General features: G+C 26.9%; 2 protein-coding genes across 9 annotated transcripts; one reads left to right on the top strand and one right to left on the bottom strand.

The window, feature by feature from the left end:
* Positions 1 to 470: 470 nt before the first annotated feature.
* LOC107456291 (uncharacterized) lies at positions 471 to 3351 on the bottom strand. The gene is made up of 2 exons (XM_016074122.4): positions 2770 to 3351; positions 471 to 1064 (listed from the first exon to the last, which is right to left on the bottom strand). The coding sequence occupies exons 1-2, from the start codon at positions 2840 to 2842 to the stop codon at positions 646 to 648; spliced, it is 492 nt and encodes a 163-aa protein (XP_015929608.1). The 5' UTR covers positions 2843 to 3351; the 3' UTR covers positions 471 to 645.
* A 1405-nt stretch (positions 3352 to 4756) lies between these two features.
* Positions 4757 to 21841, top strand: LOC107456296 (SAP30-binding protein). Of its 8 annotated transcripts, none has more exons than XR_006224711.2 (12): positions 4757 to 4902; positions 8461 to 8639; positions 8717 to 8838; positions 9925 to 9988; positions 11567 to 11655; positions 12583 to 12671; positions 13745 to 13805; positions 14816 to 14867; positions 16898 to 16956; positions 17269 to 17319; positions 19001 to 19049; positions 20641 to 20702. XR_006224711.2 is itself a non-coding variant. In XM_071178733.1 (12 exons), the coding sequence occupies exons 3-12, from the start codon at positions 8483 to 8485 to the stop codon at positions 20799 to 20801; spliced, it is 888 nt and encodes a 295-aa protein (XP_071034834.1). In that variant the 5' UTR covers positions 4787 to 4902; positions 7772 to 7884; positions 8461 to 8482; the 3' UTR covers positions 20802 to 21841. The 8 variants fall into 8 exon arrangements, 7 of the variants coding, with proteins under 7 accessions (XP_015929623.1, XP_015929619.1, XP_071034834.1 ...); XM_071178733.1 differs by lacking the exon at positions 17269 to 17319 and adding an exon at positions 7772 to 7884 and having other exon boundaries at positions 4787 to 4902; positions 9940 to 9988; positions 20641 to 21841; XM_016074135.4 differs by lacking the exon at positions 17269 to 17319 and adding an exon at positions 7772 to 7884 and having other exon boundaries at positions 4791 to 4902; positions 20641 to 21841.
* The last annotated feature ends 1779 nt before the right edge of the window (positions 21842 to 23620 follow it).

Below are 23620 nucleotides of genomic sequence, written 5' to 3'. Positions count from 1 at the left end.
TAAAAATGTTTTACTTATTAAGAATCGACTCATTTATTTTTATACAAATGAAAACAAAATCATCCACATTTTATCTGCAATAGCAATCAAATGTTAATTCAAAGGGGAAATCCACAAATAAAAATATTCTTATCACAAATTTAAAAATGGAGGGCTCAGATGCATAAATAGGCATTAACATCTAATTTCAACCTAAAATTTCATTGCTGTATTTCCTTTCATTTTCAAATAAAGTGCCAAACAATTTTTTTTATTTCATACGTAAAGATAAGCTTCATTAACTCATTTAGTTAGCACACCTAGTCTTAGTCTGTTGATTGTAAGCCTATTTTGGCAACATGTTTCATGAGAGAATACGATAGTAGAGTTTTTATATACTTTCAGACGAAGGACCTTATTAGTAAATAAGTTAAAATGAGTATTCAAAAATGTTTAGTAAGCAAGTTACTAAAAATGATTAGTAATCAAGATTCTCGAATAGTATTTTATTTATTACCTGAAATTCTTCTTGAATAACTTAGTTTTAATTCATATTTTACTCTTATAATAAGACATAGCTCTTAATTTTTAAAAATTTATTAAATGCCATATATGTATATATTACTTAGTATTTTTATTTTACTGTTTTTTAAAACTCTGTTTAAGTTATGGTGATTGGGTGTTAAGAGACCTGGGTACATAATCAGGGAAAGCTAATTCAACTCCAGCATTTTCAAAAAGCTGTCTGACTTCCCCACGAGAGCAACATCTGCAAGCTTCTCCATATCCAGCAATGCTGTCGCCGCTGTCAGAATCAAGATATTCCTCCTCGGTTTCCGTTGTATTTTCATTTTCCTCTTCTTCATCATCAGCTACCATTTTCTTTCTGGATTTGGAATTACTTTTTTCTGAGTTGTCAGAGTTCAATTTCTTGTTTCGAGTTGACTGTTTAGTTTTCTTATTTTTACTTTTTTTGTCCTGTTCAGATCGTTCCGACGATTGCTGAGTTTTTTTGGCTTTTCCAGTTTTGTCATTTTGAGCAAATTTACTTTTTGTTGCCTTACCTTGCTGCTTCCTTTCTTTACCTATCAATAAAAGCATAACGTTAAAAATAATTATTTCAGTCATTTTCTTAGCTATCAATATAACAACACTAATATAGTTGAAACGGCGGGATCAAAGCTCACACAAACAGATGTAACATTTCGGTACTATACTAAAGCACCGTCTTCATTGTGTGTATTTCGAAAGGTGTATCAATGAAAATAATTGAATTTCTAGTTATTTGACACAGTGTTTTTTATCACTTTTAACTTTATAACGGCCTTCTAGAGAAAAGACCGGTTTCATGTCTTGAGCCCCTCTCCTCTTCTCAGTTGTATGGAAATGTATTACGATATTTTCCCCTTTCTTAATGTTTTTCGCATTTAAGCTGTCAAAAATATTTTTTATAATTTCCACAACATTTTCTTTTAGAACTGTGTTCAATGTAAATTTGAGCTGTGAGCTCTATATAGTTTTCCAACTGAAAAGTTTTTATCTGTTTGAAAATCAAGACAGAAACTCAAGACTTCTATAAAATTCCACACGCTTGTGAAGTGTTGCCATAGGTCAAGAGTTCTGCTCTATACCTGTAGCCCATTTTGATTGCCAATACTGTCTCATGTAGTTTTTCTCGTGACTCATATCCTAGCTCTTAAATTATAGCTCTCCTTTCTGTCAATACATATTTTGTATATTTATTCATTTTTGAATAAATATGGGTTTTTTTATAGTTAGACATTTAAATGATTATAAGATTAGTTTAGTACTCGTAAAATTAATATCAAAAGCTCGATGAGTTAAAAACGAAGTAGATGCTGATGGCTTACTTGGGAAAAGTCTCAGCTTTTGCATATAATATGGTTTATGCATATTAGTACGACCCTCATCATAGCGAACCCTTTATTTTAACAGCCTTTACACATAAAGTCCCATTGATGCGATTTATTTCAATGTTAATTGAATTTTAATGTTATTATGTTGTCGTTATGTGCACACTTTAAAAAAATATGGTGAATCTGATTTTTTTTAAAAACTGAACATCGCAAATATGAGTCACTTTTTTGCAATTATGAATGGCGTCAGCGGGAGCATTTTTTAACTAAATAAAATCTCCATAACGTGACCGTTTTTTTTTGTTTTTGTTTTTTTCTCTTACGATTTTCTTTGAGGTGTTTCGTTTCTTGTTTATTATAATTACTTTTGGGGTTTCTCTTATAGTTAAAAAATGCTGTAATAAATTTGTTAATTGTTTTTAAAATGGTAGTATCCCCGTACTGGCCATGGCGTGATTTAAAATATTGTCTCAAAATTAAGTTAACGTATTTGAGGTGTTCTAGCAGCACCTCAAATTAAAAAAATTAATAAATTATTAGCTTTACACAGGAAAAGGGGTTTAAATTAAGATTAAAATACAATTAAAAGGTTAAACGTACAAATATTGGATTATGGTAAACTATGTATTTCATCAAATTCTGACTGTAAAGCATACTAAGATTGAGCTTTAAAATCAAGGTAAATTTTGAATATTAGAACTCTCCAAACTGAACTAAAACAATGTTCTTTGTTTGCTGAAATAATTACAAAGAAGAAAAAAATACCGCAATGAACTACAATATTTGCTTTTCTAAACCTTTTTTTATATGCATTTGGGGTTATTAACTGTTTCAAAAGCGGCCTTTTTAATACTATTTATGTAACTACTATATTATTTTTTAAATAACTTTAACAAAATCAGAAATCAATTACCGCTATTCTTAGTACGAACTTCTTCATAATTAGAGTGATAAGTTCTACACCTCGTTTTAATTTTATTCTCCATATCCTGAACAAATCAAGCTTCCGAGTAAAATGGAGAATTTTTAAACTTCAATTTGTTAAATTTAGTCTGGCATTACAACTTATACGTTAAGATTTATTAATTTATCAATATGGAATCGAACGTGAATCAAATGTATTAATAGCCTTTTATGCAAATTATCAGTGCTAACCTTTAGAAAAGGAAAAAGAAATATTAATATGAAAAGTTATTGCAAAGTGTATTTCGGTAATCTTTAGTTTTGGATTCCATCACAATTTTCATTGTCCTCCCCTAAGGTCCTCAGCAAAAATCTAACGATGAGGTCTTATCATTTTCGCTGACAGAAATCTTTCGCGTATAATTCCCACAAGTCAAATAAAATTTCTGAGTGAGTTTCTTTGATTTTTGTTTAAATAAAATAAATTGTTAAAAGTTTTTTTTTTTCTTTTGAGAAACAAATGTAAGCTTTGACACAAATGTGTCATTAATTTGATTATTATTATTGGTCTATTGCAGGGATGGGCAAACTTTTTTGGTCGAGGGCCAAAAATCAAGAAAAAAAATGTTTGGTGGGCCAAGTAAGATCTTCAAAATTTAAGAAAGAAAAAAAAGCGATATACAAGTTTTAATTTAAAAATTTGTGGGATGAAGGAAATTGCGATTTCATTTCTAAATGTTCCTTATATTAAGGTTCGAAGTGAGATGTGCTTATTTTAAGGAACAAGGCTAAATCCTGTTCTGTTAGTCTACTTCTGAAAAAAAAATTTCTAAGGTTCATAATTGAAAACTCTTGTTCACGTATATAAGATTAAGCTAACATAGCACTGATTTTCTGGGCGTGCAATTTTAAATTTTGGAAACTAGCTTTTGGTAATGATTTGTCAAACTTAGGCATATTTAGAAACAACTGCTTCAGATGATTGTTAGATTGTCCGCTCTTTGGAGCGTAAAATGCGCAGTCTGCCANAATCCTTTTATGCGAGGAATCTTGGAAATAATAATATTTGGGGGTCCTGGTGAAACCCCGCACCTTTCTGGGGAGTCATGCGTTTCATCTTTCGAGCCAATCACGCTAGAGGCGGTTTTTTGTTAGCAAGCGAAAAAATTGCACGCATTGAAATCCTTTTAAAGATCCGCCTTCAGGAACATCCGGCTGAGCAGCACCACAGTTACAGGAATCTATCTGGAGAAAGTCCCGCATTGGACTGATCGTTAAGACACAGTTCCCAGCAGATCACCGTAGTCAAGCATCAGTGTACGGGTGGGTGATCACTTGGATCAGTCTGCGTAGGGACCGAAGATGTGTGGTATTGGTCCTCTTTAAATTGTTCTACCGTAAAGTGCTCGACTTCGCGTGCAGGTCATCGGGCTACCGAAGCGGGGGTGCCATCCCCTCTGCAGAGGATCAAAATTGTGATGGCATGTCTTCGGATCATCCTCAGGGATGTTTCCAAGACGGTCGACAGCTCTAGTGCGACGTAAATGAACTACAACAACGACGTATGCAGAGAATCAAAATTGTGTTGGCATGTTCTCGGATTATCCTCAGGGTTGTTACTCAGATTTAAAGCTACTATATATTACTCAGATCGCCCGATTTACCTACGATATTAATTTTAAAGGACTATTCTCGCTACATACAAAAAGTATTGAATATGAATTCAAGGGCCATTCTCACTATATACAATTCACGCACCGTCTACTCCTTAATTAGTCCCTCACCGAGAATGAGAGCCTAAAAAGGAGGAATATATACTCCGAGAAGTCTAAACTCGCAGCCTTCAAAGAACGAGAAATTAAATTCAAAATGGGCCGAATTACGAACACCCAATCGAATCCGAAAATGACGAACGAGAACCTAAGTGAGATTTTTTTGCATTTAGCGAGAACGGTCCCTTTTATGCTGTGAGAACAGCCCTTTTGCGTGTCCATTGAGCAACATAAGCTTTAAGCCAAATCATCTTTTTTAAAAATCACTACAACTTCAGTTTCATATTCATCGATATTTACAAAAACAAATTGTGCGCTGAATAGATTTTTTCATTAAACTTAAGATCAAATAAATCTGATTTCTTTAACAGGTCAGTATTAATACAATATAAAAATTATTATTGTTAGCAATCAGTATTAACATTATTGCGCAGGGCTTTTATTGTCACCCCTTAACCGAGAATGAGTACCTAATGGGAGGAAAATATTCTCCGGGAAGTCTAAACTGAGTAAGAATAAGTAGTCTGAGTAAGGATATGTAGTTTGAATTCTAACTATTTGAGAAACCTGAGGTCTCAGGATTGGATGTGAGGGATTAGGTTTGTTGTTCTTAATTAACAACTAAAATCCTTACGTTGGTTTGAACATTGGTTGCGTTTGTACCTTGTCTTCTTACTAAACTATACGTTGAAAGTAGTTGCCAGGAATTGCTACAAACTACTGTTTTTTGTATCTCAGTACTCACTACCCTATACATTTTTTTAAGAAAGTAGCATGCTCCTCTATAAACTTTGGAGAAAAAAAGGCGCTACTACAGTAGTTTCTTTAATTGTAGCATGCTACTTCAGATCACTTGTTATAAAGCTATCTAATTATATATACCATTTGTATAACCGCTGGATATATTACCTAAATGTGACCACTGGGTATATTACTTAAATATAACCACTGGTTATTTTAAACACTGGCCTTTAATTTAACCACTGGTTTTATTAAATGTGTTAATAATTTAATTACTTTATATTAACAGTCAGTTTAGGTAAGGATACAATATCTTTTTTAAAAGAGGTTAATCGAAATATCTTTTATATTTAATAGGATTTGAAATTATAATGGATAGTCCTCTGTTTATTAAGAGGGAATGTTTCAAATTAGTGAAATCTTAGAATCCTTCAGTTAATGCAATGTACCTACTTATGCATTTTCTAACTTTTTCACATGACTGGATAAGAACAGTTTTTTTCCTGAAATCATTTAACTGTGTATAATTATTAAAAAACTTGCCATAATTATTGGTTTGAGTGTAGGCGCAATCTACTAATTAGTAGAACTTTCTGTGTCACGCTGTATTGTCGATAAAATCTTATAAATTTTTTTTATTTTTAAAAGAGATCCACTGTCAAACTCCTCTGCATAACTTACTAACAGTCTTGGTGCAAGTTAGATTTGTTTGTATCACGTTATGTTTTTGAATCTTGATATTTGATTACTATACTATTTCCGAATTCAGTTAAAAATCTATTACCACTGTAAATATTTTGGATAAGTATAACCACATTAAGTATCTTCACTGGCATCAGTTATAGTTAGCAGATTATTTTACAGCCCACAGTCTCAGAATAGTCTTAGTAATCTTTGTTTCCTGTCAAGAACAGAGCGCAATTAGTAATTCTTAAAAAAAAAAAATTCTTTGTCTTGAATATAGTTTATTTCATACATGGGTTCATGCATTAAAGTTGAGCTTTCAGACTATTTTATTTTTAACCAGGATGTTTCAATTGAAATTTTTTTAGGCATGCATAAAGTAATTGTTAATTTATAATTAATTTGAGGAGAAAAATGATTTTAATACATAGTTTTCTGAATGCTTTAGAGATATATTTAAGTAACAATTACCCATGCCTCTTACATTTCTTTGATGTTTTAGGGGTACATTATTTCTTAAAACCATTCTTCTAAATTTCATTAATTATTTGTATATTGCTGATTCTATCAAATGTATACTGTATAATGTATATATATAGTGGAAAGTACCATATCTAGAATCGTTGGGGCTTTGGCAAGTCCGGAAAATGGATTTTTTTCGAATAATAGGACTTTAAGGTTAACAAATATTAAAACGTATTTATTCAATAAGAAATAACAAATAGAGGATAATTAATGTCAATTTCAATCAACAAAGAATAAATCTACATGGTTTTTAAAATCTCAATATTTTAGTATGCGATTATAACATACCACGAATTCCGAATCATTCTCTCTCAGTTAATAATCATTCCTCAATTAGTGATGATTCCACTGAAAAACCAACATGGTTTTGCTGCTTGTTGTTTTGATAATTATGAAAGCAGAATTTCACTTGGGTTTTAAAAATCTCAATGTTTTAATATGGTATCTTTTCGTTCAGCAAACGTCAAATTGCACATTTCTCACTTAATTGTTGACGATTCACCCTTATTATCATGTGAATTTATGGTTGCATTTCATAGTTTTTTAATGCTACGTGATCAGACACAAGAAATTTTGAATTGCATATATATGTAGAATTACTTTTTGAGGCACTCTATTTGTGGGGATTTTATTGTGCATATGGTTTGTGAGGATTTTATTGTCCATTTCGCGTTTTCAACAGTTTGGGGTTTCCACATAGTTTTTAAAATTTTGATTTCATTTTTAATATAATATTATTACCATCTGCAAATTCCGAATTGCACTTTTGAATAAACACTTAATGACCCCCTTTCTTGAAGATTTCATCTCAAATCCGCAGTTTTTTTAAGATGTGAATTAAGTGTGTGATTCTTGGTGGTAATAATCCTTTTATGCGAGATGTGAGCAAAAAGATACATGATTTTCTTAGTGCTGTTGTTAAATACTAGATTTCATTTACATCATATCCAATTTTTCATATTGTAGCGAAAAACAGATTAAAATTGGAAGTCGGGTAAAAATTATAATGAAGCGGAAAAGCGGAGGATTCTTATCCTTGCATACTTTAAATCGCAAGTGTAAAAAAAAAATTTTTTTTTTGAAGAGAAGAGTTTTTTTAATTTTAATTGTTAAAAAGTGTCCGGAAAAAATACCCGGTAAGCAGACGTCTGGATATGAGACTTTCCACTGTATATATAGAAAAATTTTATTTATGAGTTAACAATATTTTTCATAGTTCAATAGTCTACTTCAATTAATGTTACCTTATGAACATCCTTTCCTGTACTATCTGTTGTATTTCCATTGCAGAGTGAATCTGCATCTTCATTCCTGGTGGAATCTTGTCATTGGTTCATCTTCCACATCAAAACAAAATAGCAACTACATTCTCTGGAACTATTAATTGGAGAATGAGTCAACATGTATAATTTTCTGATTGATGTTGATTTCAATGCTATTTGTGTTGTGTGTTAATTAGCTATTTTTATAGTGTTGCACAATTATCATTGTAGTGATTATTATCTGAACATTGAATTAAATTTTTTTTGTTCGATACACTGCTGTAGTTTATATTGTCTGAAAGCAAAATCTCCAATATATTTTTTTTATTAAAAAAATTATCTTTATTTATTTATTTAAAAAATAAGGTTTGCTTTTTTTTTTCAAATTTCTGTTACATTGCTTATCAGTTCATTAACTTTATTCAATTTAGCTTTTTCAATGATATAATTTTTTCTGCTTTGATATTAAATTGATGTTAGTATGAATAAATAAATATGTCTGCCAGTAGAATAAGTATGTTAATTTTAATATCTATCTAATCTATTTTTAGGATCTATCTAAAATTGTTTTGAAATGTAGTATTAAATATTCTATTTTGCAGTATATTTTTATTTCTTTTTATGTACCGATCTTATTCATTTTTCTTAATATTTTTAGCCTATGCAAAATTAGATAGCAAGCTATTTTATAATGCTTAGATGTTCTTATTTTCTCAGGTAATTGAAATAAGTGTGAACAATGAGTTCTGAAAGCCAAAGTCAATCTCAAACTGCATTAGCTTCATTGCATGCTACTTACACTGATTCTGAAGGAGAAGCTGAAGATTCTGAGGGAGAAGAAAGTAGCCCCGTTAAAATTCCTTCTCCCAATAAAGAGAGTAGCCATAGCTCAATGGGTATTAGTTTTTTATTATTTTTTATTGTTTATCCGATTTATGATTCTGTTTATTGAATGTTGCTTTTAAATGTTTAGATGGTTTTGCTAAAGAGAACAAGCAACAATCAAAATTAGTGTCATATTCTACTGAAGCTCATGAAGATGAAGATATGAGTAATTCAAATGACAGTAAATCTTCATCCGATATGCAAGATGATGTAAGTTTTGTTTTACTTTAATTGATGCTGAAATTGATATCAAGATGGATGCAAATCTTAAGAGTTGATAAATAATAAATGGATTGAAAATATCAGTATTTCTTACTACTATTTTCTTAAATTGTAATCAGTATATATATATATTTTATTACTTATTTTTTTTAATTAAAAATATTTTTTGGATTTTTATTTAGTGGCTCTATGTTGTCCTCCCAATTAGAAAGAAAGATTGAAATTTTATGGCATAATATATAAAATTTAAACCTCATAAAAAAAACTATGACATAGCTTCCTAGTTATATTTAAGAAAGTTATTGTTATGTTAGAAATACAATATTTTTATCAAAACATTTGGTTCTTTTTTTTCCACTTTTGATCCTATTTTTAACTGTTTTGGTTCATTTTTATCTTTAATTTTGTGATTCGAAAATGTTGAAAGCCCTGTAATAAGCATGAATTTTCGAAATATAAGTGATTTAAATAACTAAAAAACAAATTAAATGAACTCAATATCATTTTGACTAGCTTTAAATTAATACTAAGAAGATAGTTCTTCCCCCTTTCTTTTCGAAAATATAAGTCTAAAGTGAGTCAGCTAATTCAATTTTTATGTTAATCTTTATAACATGTCTAATAGAAAGGATAGGAAGTCAAAATAGTCTTGTAATGCTTTACATTATATTACATTCATTACAATTATTCGTTACATTAGTAGTATAAAAGAAATTAAATTAGAGTCCACTGTAAACAAACTACTAATAATTCAGCTGCCCACTATAAACACATGAAATAACATTAGTTAAATGGGAGTCCAGAAAGGACCACTAAAAAAGTTCACTTCAACCGATTGGTTCACTATATTCTAGGTCCATTATAACGGGTTTCGACTATATTATACAAAAGCATTCTTAAAAATTCTGAAGTTGTTCAGTTAATTTTATAAAGCTAAACTTTTTGGTCAGCATAAACTTGAATTTAGTGTTGATTATATGTCACTTCCTTTTCTAATTAAAATATTTTTTTTAATCTTTGCAATTAATTTACAATCATAAATATAATTTTACTCACATTATTTTATGATTTCAGTTTTTTTCCTTACAGTCATCAGATCACAAGGTAGTACCAACCGGAGCCCCACCTTTATCACCAGGTATTGAATCAATAAAAATTCAAACATTAAACTCTTATTATGGGGCCATTTAAATATTATGTAAGCATATTTTTTTTATTATAAACCTCTCTACCTTTCCAAAAAAATAAAGAAGTACAAGTTTTACTCTATATGCTTACATTTTTTATTTTTGAAATGTTTTTTTTTTCCCCTTCCATACTTAATTTATCTTTGAAATATAGAGATAGCTTACGAGAGATTTCTTTTCTAATAAAGGGAATTTAGTACCTTAGGGAAGCATTATACACTTACACATATATTCTCCTCCAGTCGATAAAAATAAGCAAATCAGAAACTCTCTTTTCTTTTGGTGCTTAAGTAATATTTTAATGGCCTCTTGTGCATTGAAGTTCTGTAATCAAAAGCTTTATTTAAATCTTATTTATATAATATTTTTATATATTTATTAAAATTTTTCCTTAAAGGAAATAAATTTTTTTTATAATTAAATAAATTTAATGTTGCTATTTTTTCAACAATGTAATAATTTCTTTTGTTCCACATAAATTATTAAATTAAATTTTAAAGAAAGCTTAAAAAATATATATATATTAAGTGAAAATTATTAACTTTTTAATTAAATATGTCTAGATTAGTATATCTTTAGTTATATAGTTATATCTTTATTAGTTATATCTTTAGTTAGAATAGTTATCTTTTTTCTATAAGAGTGAGCTTAAGCAGTTTTTTTTTTCATATGAAAATGAAAGTATGATTTCATTAATTATACATTTAAAAAAAAGGTATAATGTGGAACATTATACTGCTTATACCATTTAATAAACAGGGGTCTGTCCAGGGCAAATTTACTGCCGTTGAGCGGCAGTTTCACAAATTCAATTTCAGGAAAAACGGTAGTTTCACAAAATACTTTTAACATATTTTCGAAAAATATTTAAATATTTTTGAAAGTATTTACTGATTTTACCATATTTTTGTGCTGATTTTTTAATATAATTTTTAAATTTCACAAACTATGTCAAAATTTTCACAAAATAGGTACCTCTAAAAAAAACCTAGACAGACCCCTGATAAATATAATGTTTACTTTTTGAAAATAGGATTTATTGGGTAGTTCAATTACAAAAAGTAAGCGCTGTTAAATTGTTCAAAGTTATTTTGTTTTTGCTTGTCAGATAAATGGATTTATAAATATGTCATTATTAATTTCATTTTAAGGTAGAACAAGATTTCTTACATGATTAGGGTAGAACAATATTTATTTAGTTGTTATGAAAACCAAAGATTATGAGCAGAATCAGAAAGAAAAAAAAATCAAAACACAAAAATCTAAATTGTTTTAATAAACTTGCAAAATTTCTCTTTCAAGAAAATAAGTCTTGACATAACGATTGTGACATGATTTAGAAGCAATTTAAAAAATAAAAAATTTATTGTAGAAAGTACTAAAATTTTACCTGTCTTCAAAAGGAAAAGTAAAAAAGAAAAGAAAACATCGTGTGGTTTTATAGCGTTATATTCTTCAAATGTCAAATCTGCTCTGTATAATTCAAATTCTGCTTACCTAAATTTTATTTACCTGCTTTTCTTTTTCAGTTTCATTTCATAGGAGTCTTTTAAATTTGAAAGAAGAAGATTTGCAACTTCCTATCGAGCCAATTGGAAGATGTTCAAAATCCCTGCAGGTATTGATGATTAACTGAATTTGTTATCATCTACACTTTCTTTGTACTTAAAGTAATATTTCAGTTGATTTTGCTTGCAGACCAGCAGATTCTTCTTCTAATTTTTTTTTTTTTTAAATGGGAGAAAATTGCTGAGATTCCTTTTTATTATACATGTTATCTCCTTATTAGAACATCTCTAAATTTGTTTCTAACAAAAATTAAAAAGCTGAATTGATAGAACACCCCAAAGAAAAAAACTTTTTTTTTCTTCCCTTATTTGGTTACAGTATAAAGATTTATGCCAATTTTAGTATCATTGTATAAAATCCAATTTAAATTAAATGCTAAAAGTATTTGTGCTTACATTTTAAGGAATTTATATTTTAAATTTGACTATGTGTTTGTTAAATTATTCTAAATATTTACAATAATTTATGTCTGATTGCATTCAGCTTGCAGATGGATTTGGATTTATAATATTGCTCCATATTTACTTCTTAAATTCTGCTATTGGTTTTACAGTTATGTAAGAAATCATTGAAAGTAATTTAGAAATAAAGTTTTATTTCATTATAATTTTTCAAAATGTTTTATCTTCTATTATTTTGTAGCCTGTTTATTTTCTGCAACAATAGCTACAGTTTTATATGAAACTTTCTGAATGAAATTTCCTTTATAATTATTAAATAAAGTTAATGGAGTTGTGGCATGCTATGTAAATATAATATAGCATTAATCTGTATTTATGTTATTATTAAATGATAACTATGTTAAATATCTTTAACTTTATGATAAAATTTTAAGTATTTCTGATATGATGAATGTGTGAAATAATAATTTTAATCACTAAATTATTGTATTTTTTTAATAAGGTTCTACTTAATAAATTTATTTTAATATATTTAAAGTTATGCTTTTCTCAAATTTTACTATTTGAATATTTAGGAAAAAATTAGTGATTTATATGAAAAGAAAAAGAATGGCAAAGACATGAATGCCTCAATTCAAAAGCGAAAAGATTTTAGAAATCCCAGGTAAATTTATATGATTAATTCATTTAATAAATCTTAACGCACATAAATTATACCTTACACTTAAAAAGTATTTAAAAAAATATATGCATGTAATACAAAGAGTAAATACTTTTGTATTAATAAAAGAATTAAATCTCTTTCGTTTTCATAAAATGNTATATGCATATATTTTTGATACTTTTTAAAGATTTTTATTGTACCATGCATGAAAATATTTGCTTTAATAATTTATTTTTGTTTCTTAAATAATTGTTAAATTAGGCAATTCCTTCTGTATTGTTAAAATTAACCAGAATTGTTAGAAAATATATTAAAATTATTAAATTCTTTAAAACCTTTTTTTTTATGTGCGTATAAACATTCATTCATTTATTACTATGTAAGTTTAAGGCTATAGAAAAATTGAGGCTAGGCTGTTATTTTTTAGACTATTACTTTTATATTCTTGTGTTGTAATTTTATTTGAAAACTCTTCTTTTTTAAAAAAATACACTTCATAGTATAGAAAGGATTTTTACACTTACTGCTAAATTGAAGTCAGGTAAAGTTGTCTTTTATCTTGAATTGAACTTTAGTCAAGAACTAAAATAGCCAACATAAAAATTTTTAGTATTTTCTAATTATCTTTAAACAATTCTCTTTAAACTAAAGCATGAAGCATAATTGAATATAATCATAATTATTGTATGAAACATAAATGAATGATTAAAATGCTAAAATTTAAAAATATTTAACAAAAAATATTTTTTAAAGTTGCTAGAATTTAAAAACATTTATCCAATTTCTAACATGAAATATTTTTGTAGGGACATATAACCTTTAGTTATGTTTTGTATTTTGTTTACATTTATGAAATATTATAAAAATACTTTTTTTCTAATAGTCATAATAATGTATCATTAAGCATTTTCTTTATAACTCAATAAGATTTTATTAATATTTACTACTTTTTTGATTGCCAGCTTAAAGTGCTTTGTTTTAATAATTCCAAAGAAATGGATAATTTTTATTTTATCTTTTTTATTTTTTTCTATTCTGTAAAAATTTATAAATATTACTTTCTTTTATTTTAGTATCTATGAGAAGTTGATCTCATTTTGTAACATTGATGAACAAGGAACAAATTATCCACCTGTAAGATTATTATCTGGATATTTCTATCTAGTTGCTAGTTTATTTTCTTTCTTGTTTTTAAGAGTTTCCTTCAGACAGAAATGAGATTTTACTTAATATTCTCAGTATTACCATACAGAAAATTATAAAACTAAAATTTTTAGAGACTAATAATAAAATTTTGTAATATTAGTACATGTGATAATACTATTTTTACAATTATAAAATGATACTTTAGTATCTAATTTTTGATTATTATTCATTTCATTTTATTATTAGAGCTGTAAATATCTAAAACTTTTTCTATGTTACTGTGCTAAAAATATTTTATACTACTACTTTCAAACTAAATTAGGCCCAATGTAAAAAATTTCAACAACAAAAAATATTTGGAAATAATAATTATAAATGAGGATATTGCATTCATGTAATTTTCCATAGGTTAAATTCTTTTTCTCTATAAACCTCCAAGTTATAACCATTTTGGATATTCAGTTTGCTGGTTGTACAAAATTCGTTGTGAACAGCATAAGTTGATCTGGGATTTCCATAAAATTATTCTTTTTTTATCAATTTCAATTACATTATGATAGATTAAAAAAAAAAAATTAAAACCTTTTAAAGTTGCACAATTTAGATATAACTTAATTGTGAGTTATTTTTACAGTAATATGCAAGTGTTTATCGAATTTCTTCAGCTATATAATAGGTAAATTTTAAACCTTTAAATATTCTAAATTCTGAAATATTCTATGTTGTAAAATATTAACAATTATAATTACATAAATCAGTTGTCTCAGAATCTATGTTGTTAACAATTTTAATTATGTTGTATGCAATTATAAAATTGCATCTTAAGATAAAACAAATCTACAATTAAAATTTTTTTTTGATGTTACATAAATTGTATAATAATCTTGAAATAAAATATTAATGAGATAACAACTAGAGAAATGATAATTGCTTTTGACGAAATAAGTTTTTTTTCCCATCTCTTTTTATAATTTCTAAAGTATATATATGTTTTCCAGGAAGCATATGATCCTCACTGTTGGGGTCCTGAATCATTTTATGAAGAACTTGGTAAGAAATTTTGGAATTACAAGCCTTTTTATGATGTCAGTCCTATGCAATTTTATTAAAACAGATAACTTTGCTAAAAGTTACCTTTCTTTTTCATTACTAGTTTAAATATTGCAGAAATTTTGGTATCACATATTGTTGTATTTATTTATCATAATTTTGTGCACACTTCGCTGAAATGACTTCAAGAGAGTATAAATATACCAAAGTTCATTGTTAAAAAGGAAAATATTGGATGAAACTCTGACTAGACTTGTGTATAAGAGATTTGTTATGGGCATTGCCCTGTTAAACAGTAAAACAGTAGATATTTAGAATGCAAACTTTGGAACCTGGGGTTTTGTATTTTATGGAATTTTGTGTTTTATAGATCATTTTACTTTACTTCAAACTTACATACTAAATATGGCACTATTAGTCTGGAATGGAGTAATCTAATATTTTTTTCAAATAAGCTATAAAGAATAATATTTTTTCAAATATGAATAAGGAATAATATTTTTTAAAAGTAAGTTATAAAAAAGTTTCAAAATTTCACTTCCATGTGATTTTTCTTAAATCAATGGTTTAAAAAAAATAATATTCAATACATTTTGCTAACATTTTGGAAATATTGTCCAGCTAATATTTTGAAAACATTGTTCAGATAATATTTTGAAAACATTGTTCAGATAGTATTTTGAAAATATTGTTCAGTGAAAAAATAATCATGATTGAAATAATTTTAGTAACATGGTAATCTGTCAACTGGGATTTTTCAATCTTTCTTTAGGTTAAAAAAAATGATAGAGTGTCAAAGAATTACTATTTATATGCTGTAGAAATAGTTGCAAATTATAGTTATATCTAGTTTTACAATAATTATTCCATTAAAACTAAAAGAAGCAATGAAAATCATAGAAAGTATTTATATTTAATCTTCGTGTACTTGAACTTACATATTGCTCAGTCTATGAAGTATCAGAGAATCTCTGCTTTCAGTAAAAATAACACTTACCAATACAATTTTAAAATTTGGCTAAGAAACGAATATCACTTTCAGAAACATAACGTTTGACCCCGTGGCAGAATTGTGGTGACACGCTGATAATATTGCAGAACGTTACAGAGAAATTTTTCCTTTGGGAAAGAAAAGATTTTGATTTTCCTTTCTGCATAATTTTTCTAAAATTATATTTTTTCTGCTGAATTTTTTTTTTACAAAGATTTCTTTCTTGTGCATCAGAGAGGAAGGAAATAATCATGATTTTTCTATTCTCATTTGAGATTTTTAAAAAAATTGGTAATGACTGGCTTCAGCTAGAATTTCAAATTAATAATATAAAATAAGGAATTCAGAAATGGTGAAAGTTTAAGAGATAGTTGGCTCTAGAAATGATGTTGTTTCTTTAATTTTTTTTTTCTTTCAAGAATGCCATATTTCACATACACTTATTTGAGTATCTCTTCTTTAAAGAGTCTTATTCGCGTGATTTGTGATATTTATTTTAGGAGTTACTGTACGATTTTTAATTTGTGTACAAATTGTAATTTATTATCATTTCATTTATTTACGAATTTTAATTTGTGTAATGAGCAAATTTCAAAAGAGGAAATAATTAGTGCATTTTTCTGCCTACAAAATGCGAGAATCTTGCCTATAATATTAGAATTTTAAAAAAAATTATACTTTTGCAATTAAAAATTTTATACATTTTTATTCTATATTTTCTTCTGTGAACGCAACGTTTTCTGTTACTTTAAATTAGTAATTGTTATAATTAAAAGTATCTTAAAGCAAAATATTAGTGCTAGGAAGTTTGTTGCAGAAAGCCCAAAAAAATTCTGCCTCAGGGCGTTTGACTGAAATTTTCTCTAAGTAATTGTTAGTTATAATATGGAGTAAAAAAGTTTTAATGACTGTAAAATAAGTTAATAGTAATATAAAATAGTATACATTGTGATGCTCCTAAGGTAAATAAAAAAATATGGATAGTAATGAATTTCTTTACTTCATAGTTCCATAAGATTTTCTTCTCATTCTTTTGTAGCTAAACGGCAAAAGGAAGAAATGGATAAACGAGATAAAGAAAGGAAAGACCGAACTAAGGTACTTATATTTTTGTAATAGCTTTATTATCACGTGTGTATATTTATTGCCATACTTGTTTTCATTTTTAGTTTAATCTTGATAAACAAACATAACTTTTTGATATTCAGCTAATCATATAATTTAAAATTAGCATCAGAACGATTTTGATTTTGCTCAGATAAATAGTCTTTCATGATTGTTTAGGACTATAACATTTCATATCTTCATGCTATTAAAAAAATCTTAAAATTTTCTCATATTCATTCTCATTTTATAAGGGTTCTAATGTTTCCTTTATTAAGGTTCTAATTCTAAATTCTTATTCTTTAGGGTTTACAGAAATTTTAGTTCCTAGATTTGCAATTTTTTAAAGGAAAATAAGTGAGTAATATAGAAGAATCTATGTATGTAGGACTCTATAATTCAAAGAAAACTAATTAAAAATCACATCATGTCATATTTAAAGCCCTGGATGCTTAGATAAAGTTGCGACGTGCCGCAATCTTGGTGACTGCAATTCTCTTGTGATCGCAACTTTCAATGTAGATATACTTTTATTACTATTCTTAATACTATTACTATACTTAAAAAATATTCTTGAGCAGTACTTTTTATTGATTAATATTTTCATATAATCAAAGATAACTTAAATATTTATTATTTCTTCTTTTTCTTTCCAATATTATAGGTTTTGTTTTTATTCTATTCAGAGAGAATAATACCTTGTTGATTAGTTAAAACTTTCTAATTTCATCTTTCATAATATGCTATAACTTTTTTTTTTCTGAACTCTTTTAAAATTTTTGCAGTTGGATTTTTTATGACGTTCAAAGGTTTCAATACTTTAAAATTCAGACTTGTGATAAAACAGTCAATAATTAGTAAATGGGAGCTTTGTCACATTTAATAACAAAATAAATGAGTTCTGGTTTGTTCAAAATTAATAAATATTTCTTTGAAAATTCTTATTCTGAATCTTAAATACACAAATTTATTTTGCACTGTCACAAAGTTTTACTATGATGCATTAGATATTTAAAATAATAAAAATAAAGAAACTAAGAATTCAAATAGGAATTGGATCATGTTAATTAAAACTTAGAAATTTTAAATGTTTTTCATTTGAAAAATGTTTAATGTGTTCTGCTAGTTTACTTTTAATTCTAGCAACAAAACCCTGAAATATTTAAATGATATTAAAATCTATTTTCAGAGCTTTCTAACGAAGAATTTATTTCAGTTAAACATATTTAATGCAATAGAATTTGGCAAACCTCTAATTGATAAAATAAAGTGGAACATGTTTGCTCTATATAGTTAATAAATAATATCTTGTAAAGTTTGTAACAAATTAATAAATAAATTAATTTCAAACTTACCTTACATAATCTGCCGTTTTCATTTGGATTCCATTTATCTCAGCCAACTCTATGCAGTCATATTTTTTGTGATCTCCAGCAAGTAAACGATATAATTTAAAGAATAAATTTGACTTATTTCAACACCCAAATGGGTAACGACCAGTCATTCTAAATTTAAAAGTATGAAACAACAAAAAAAGTAAAAAGAAAGGCGAAAATTAAAATAACAGATCGAGTTCAGTGTTCAAACTAGTCAAGAAAATGGTGACAGTTCACCCATGTAATCGGCAACAGCCCATTAAAATCGAAAGCAGTACAAAGGTGGCGAAGAAAGGAGGCACTACTTTATCTAGGTAATCTAGAGCTTTAGTCATATTATGAAATGTGATTGCAGCTGATGGAAGATATTTTGAAATATTTATTTCATGTTTACTGTCTGTAGTACTTCCTGTCAAAAAGTTGTTAAACTAAAAAGCTTTGACAGTTTTTTTGTTATGAACACTTGAAAACTGTCATTTTAATTTAGGACACTTTCTGTTAGATATTTAAATGTAATTCTTTCAACAGCTCTTTTCTCCTATTTCTTTCTAGTCTAGTATTTTATCAATATGACTTTCATTATAATGTAATGTAATTATCAAAAAAGATGTTTAAAAGTATTAGTGTTTTGCTTGTTTGATTTTTCTTATTTATTTTTACAGGTTGAATTTATATCGGGTACAGTTAAAAAACCTACTGATTCTGCTTCTGGTATGAAAGGTTTTATTTTGTATATGTTAATAGCTTTTCTAGTTTTTTTTCTAGTAGTTTGATAGAAATTTTGTTAAACAAGTAATGTATATTTTATAATTTTAAGAACTGATTTAACTTTATTGACCTAATATTCGTAAAACTGCAATTTTTATCAGTTGGTTGCATTATATAGATCTATATATATTAAATATTCTCATTATATGCTTCTAAAAAATTGCCAAACATAGTATTAAATGTAAAATATATTTTTCTATTGATATAAATATTGTACTTAATTTTGAAGTATGCAAAATTACATCAATGAACTTATTAATGATAAAAAAAAATCTCCAAATTATTATGTTTATTAAACTTATAATTTTCACATAAATTAAGCTTTAATTTGTATTAAAATCTGAAATTCTGCAATAAATATCAGACTGTTTCTATAAAGTTTTAAAATTATTTCAAATTTTGCAATTTTTGATTATGTTATTTGCTAATATTCTTGTCATTGAAGCTTATTAGTCAACTAAACAAATATGTATTTTTTAAAGAAACAAAAATGTGTAGGATAGACTTTCATCTATCTTTCTAAAGTGATAAGTTTTGTTAAATATTTTTAGGTGTAGTAAAATAACTTTCTGCTGTGCTGCTATAAACATAGCATATCTGCTTGTAAAATAATAATATTTTTTATTTATCCAATAAACTTAGTAAATTTATTTTGAGTTTAAATTATTACAATTTTATATACCATGTTGTCAAATGTAAAACTTTTTGAAATTGTATAAATGTTAATGCTACATTTATCTTCAAAATTTCTTGGGGAGTAAAACTACAAATTTAAATAGAATCTGCTATTCAGATATGAGACTTGTTTTGCATCAGTTGCAATATTCAGATCTTGTTCAAGCCATACTCCTGTTCTTAACAAGATGTGTGGTTTAAATCAGTTATTTTTGATCTTCTCTACTTTTTATCTTTTGCTTTCTAAAAAATTCCATGTCCAAAAGGTTAATCATCTTAGTTAGTTCTATGTATGAGACTTCTCTTTTGCTGAAAATTACCCCCTGATGTGTTTAGTAAAAATTTTTTATCCTGTTTCCATTCAAAGCTTTTTCCTAGTCTATTAAATAAGTTATTAACTACTATTATGAAAAACTATGAAACTACTATTATAAATAACTACGGAACTGCTATTATAAATATTTAAATCTATTAAATAATTTATTAACTTCAAATTAAATTAGAATAATTGATGACACTATTAAAAATGGTATGAAAATAACTACAGATCGAATTGCTTGTATTCTGTGAGTTCTGCTGCTCTGATAATTAATTTCATTATTTATAAACTAGTACTTGATTGGAAATTTGATTTCGTTTGATTGTATTTCATGAATTTAATTTAGTTGAAACTAACCTTTAAGTTCTGTTATTCAAGTATTTATATTTATTTACTTTTGTAACATTTTATAATGATCCTTATTTTGTGTTGTCACTTTTATTTAGGTACGCTACATTATTAAAAAATTTTCCATTAATATAAATAAATGTGTAACATTCAATTCTTTTTTCATTGAGAATTACTATTTTTTATTTGCAGATGCTGCGAAACGTAAGAGTAAATGGGATGTTGGAATGAGCCAGATGCCCGCATCTGCTTTGAAACCTGCAGCACCTGTTACAATATTGCCAGTTCCTACTGGTACAAAACCAACTGTAATATCAGCTTTTGGCACTATTTCCAAAAAAGCAAAAATGTAGTAATGGTAAATAGGCATTACATAGCATTCAGCAGGGGTTTTTTTCCCTTCCCAATCTCGAAATGGACAAATTAAGGTAATGAGTCCTAAGATTATAAAAGCAAGTATTTCCAGTCAAAGGCTACTTTTATTGTTTAGCTTTAAAAAAAATAGTTAAGTTAAAAATGTAAGACTATTGATAAAAAAAAACCTGCATCTGCGTTTCAACCAAGTAGTTTATTTTGGCATTTAATTTATGATTTTTCTGCTATTTATAAAACTAAATTTTTAAACAATTTCTTAACACATTCCACCTTTTTTTAATCTGGTGTTGGATATTGTGTACAGTTATAAAGGTTTCTAACAAGGTGACATTTTCTTTCCTAACCTCACTGTGACATGGATCAGCATTTACTGTAATATAATTTGTTTCCAAGACTGTTTTCTTAAAAAAATTGTTACTCAAATAAGTAAGAATTTTGAGTTGATAAAAATATTAAAAATTTTGTTTTTAATATTTAAATTTTTTTTAAGAATAATTTCTAAATAATGAGTGTATTTTAAAATTTTTGTTAATTTTTTGATGTATTGTTGTTGTATTTTAGGTTGTACTAATTTAATTCTTGCACTCTTTGAGTAATTTTCTCTTGATGTAAGTTTTATAGTTTTTTTTAAAAAAAAAAGCTAACATATCTTTTTTCTTTATTTATCATACTCATTAATATTTAATGAAAGATTTTTGATATATTCATCTTGCGTTGCAAAATATTGATAAACTTTGTATTATTTTTAGAATTTTTAAGTTTATTAGGTAATCTATATGACAAGCATTCATCTATGTTAATAATTTCTCTTTCATGCATTTTGTTTAAAAAAATAGTTTTTTATTTTTATTTTATTAGTATTCTAAACGTTTTATTTTGATGATATTTTGATGTTTAAATAACTGTAATAATTTAAATTGGTTATGCTGTTTTTTAATTTTAATTATGAAACTATGTTTAGATTTAATGTATCTGATGCAGGTTGTATATATGTAAATAAAATCTCTTTTAATTGATAGTTGCTTGTGTGCAAATTTATTTGTCCTCAAATTTGTATAAAGGCACTGAAATTTGAATTAGTATTTGTGAACTATTAAAAAAGATACAATTGAGATTTTTGTTGTCCTGTAATAGAATTATTTTAAAAATTTCATGTGTGGTTGAAATATACACTTAGATTATTCTGAAGAAAAGTTGTTTTTATAGGGAGAAAATTTAGCAAAACTTGATAACTAGAATGAAAAAATGCTATCTTACTTTTTCATATTTAAGCTGGTATTGGCAGAGTATTAAAGCACTTGTTTTTAGTGCGTAATTTAATAACGTTTTTTCCCCCCTATCCTCTTCAATTATTGTCTTTTACCACTTTAAGCATTTTTGAATTAAGGCTTTAAAAGGAAGGAAAAAAAGTGGTTCGCCATCTTGTTTAGCTCAGAGCATTTTTAGTATGAATTGCTTTGAAAGTCAAAGGAATTAAACTGTCTGAATTGATGGTAATATTATTCAAAACTATTTAATTTAGTTTCTAGAGAAATAGATGAAGAGCTGCTAAAGTGTAATAACAGAATACATCAACTGATTGCTTAGAGCACTTAGATTTAAAATTCATAAAGAAACTAAAAAATAATAGTAAATAAAAAATAATAAAGAAAAGCAAATTATTCTGAACTAGTCATACTGAAATACATTGGTTTGGAAAAACCGAATTTACTTTTAAACCTTATTACTTATTTTTATGAGTAGTACTACGCAAAAAAGCAGTTCAAAATATATTGTTATTTTTTATTTTTACGCGTACTACTAAAAGTTTATTCTTTTCAATAAAATTTAGCAGTAATTTAAGTATTTCTGAAACTGTAAATTATGCCTTTCTGTATAGAAAGTTTTCAAATAAACAAATATTAAAATGCTTTATTTATTTTTATGTATAAAAAAAAAAGTTACACTCAACTCTAGACTGTGAGAACTTTGTGACAAATAATGATTTTATTCCAAAATGTCTTTGTAGGTAGTAGATGAAAAATTTAATAAAGATATGTTGTGAAATTATTAAGACTTTTAATGAAATATTTTTGGAACATTACTGAAATTAGAAATGTTTAATTTTAAAGCTTCTACAATTTACTTTGAACAATTTTTATTTCTTAATAAACTATCTAAAAATTTGTTAAATAATAAGTTTTCTGAAGTTTTTTTGTTAGGTTTTTTTCTATGTGTTAAAAGTTTAGTTAGCTCTAAGTGTTAATGTGGTATTACATACCAGGACATAAACTTAAAATGCAGTAAAATTTATTAAGGGAAATTTCTGTGTGATGTGCTTTTCAGTGGGTGTTCTTTCATTTTTACTTGTATAAATTTTCATAAAGTGCTTTTGTGGGAAATATTTTTATTTAGCAGTTAATTCAAAACTGATGATCAAATTTCGATTTGTACACTCTATAACAAAAAAATCGACGCACCAAGAAGGAGTTGTCCGATTGAAACGAAAATTGGTGGATATGAAGACAATGTGCAGAATGGTAAATGATTAAAATTTCAGAACAATTGAATAATTTATTGCAGAGTTACAGTATCAAATTCAATAAGGTGTTGACCCGCCTCTAGCCTGGATACAAGCTGCCACACGGCGTGGCATAGACCGATAAAGCATCTGGATGGTCTCGTGCGGTATTTCCTCCCATATTCGATCCAATTGTCGAACAAGGTCATCAACATTCCGTGCCAGATGCAATCGCCTTCCCATCATATCCCAGACATGCTCGATGGAAGAGAGATCTGGTGATCTGGCAGGCCAAGG

The sequence above is a fragment of the Parasteatoda tepidariorum genome, chromosome 3 (genome assembly GCF_043381705.1).
Source record: "Parasteatoda tepidariorum isolate YZ-2023 chromosome 3, CAS_Ptep_4.0, whole genome shotgun sequence".
In the NCBI taxonomy this organism is placed as follows: domain Eukaryota; kingdom Metazoa; phylum Arthropoda; class Arachnida; order Araneae; family Theridiidae; genus Parasteatoda; species Parasteatoda tepidariorum.
This window is presented reverse-complemented; position numbering and strand designations above follow the sequence as displayed.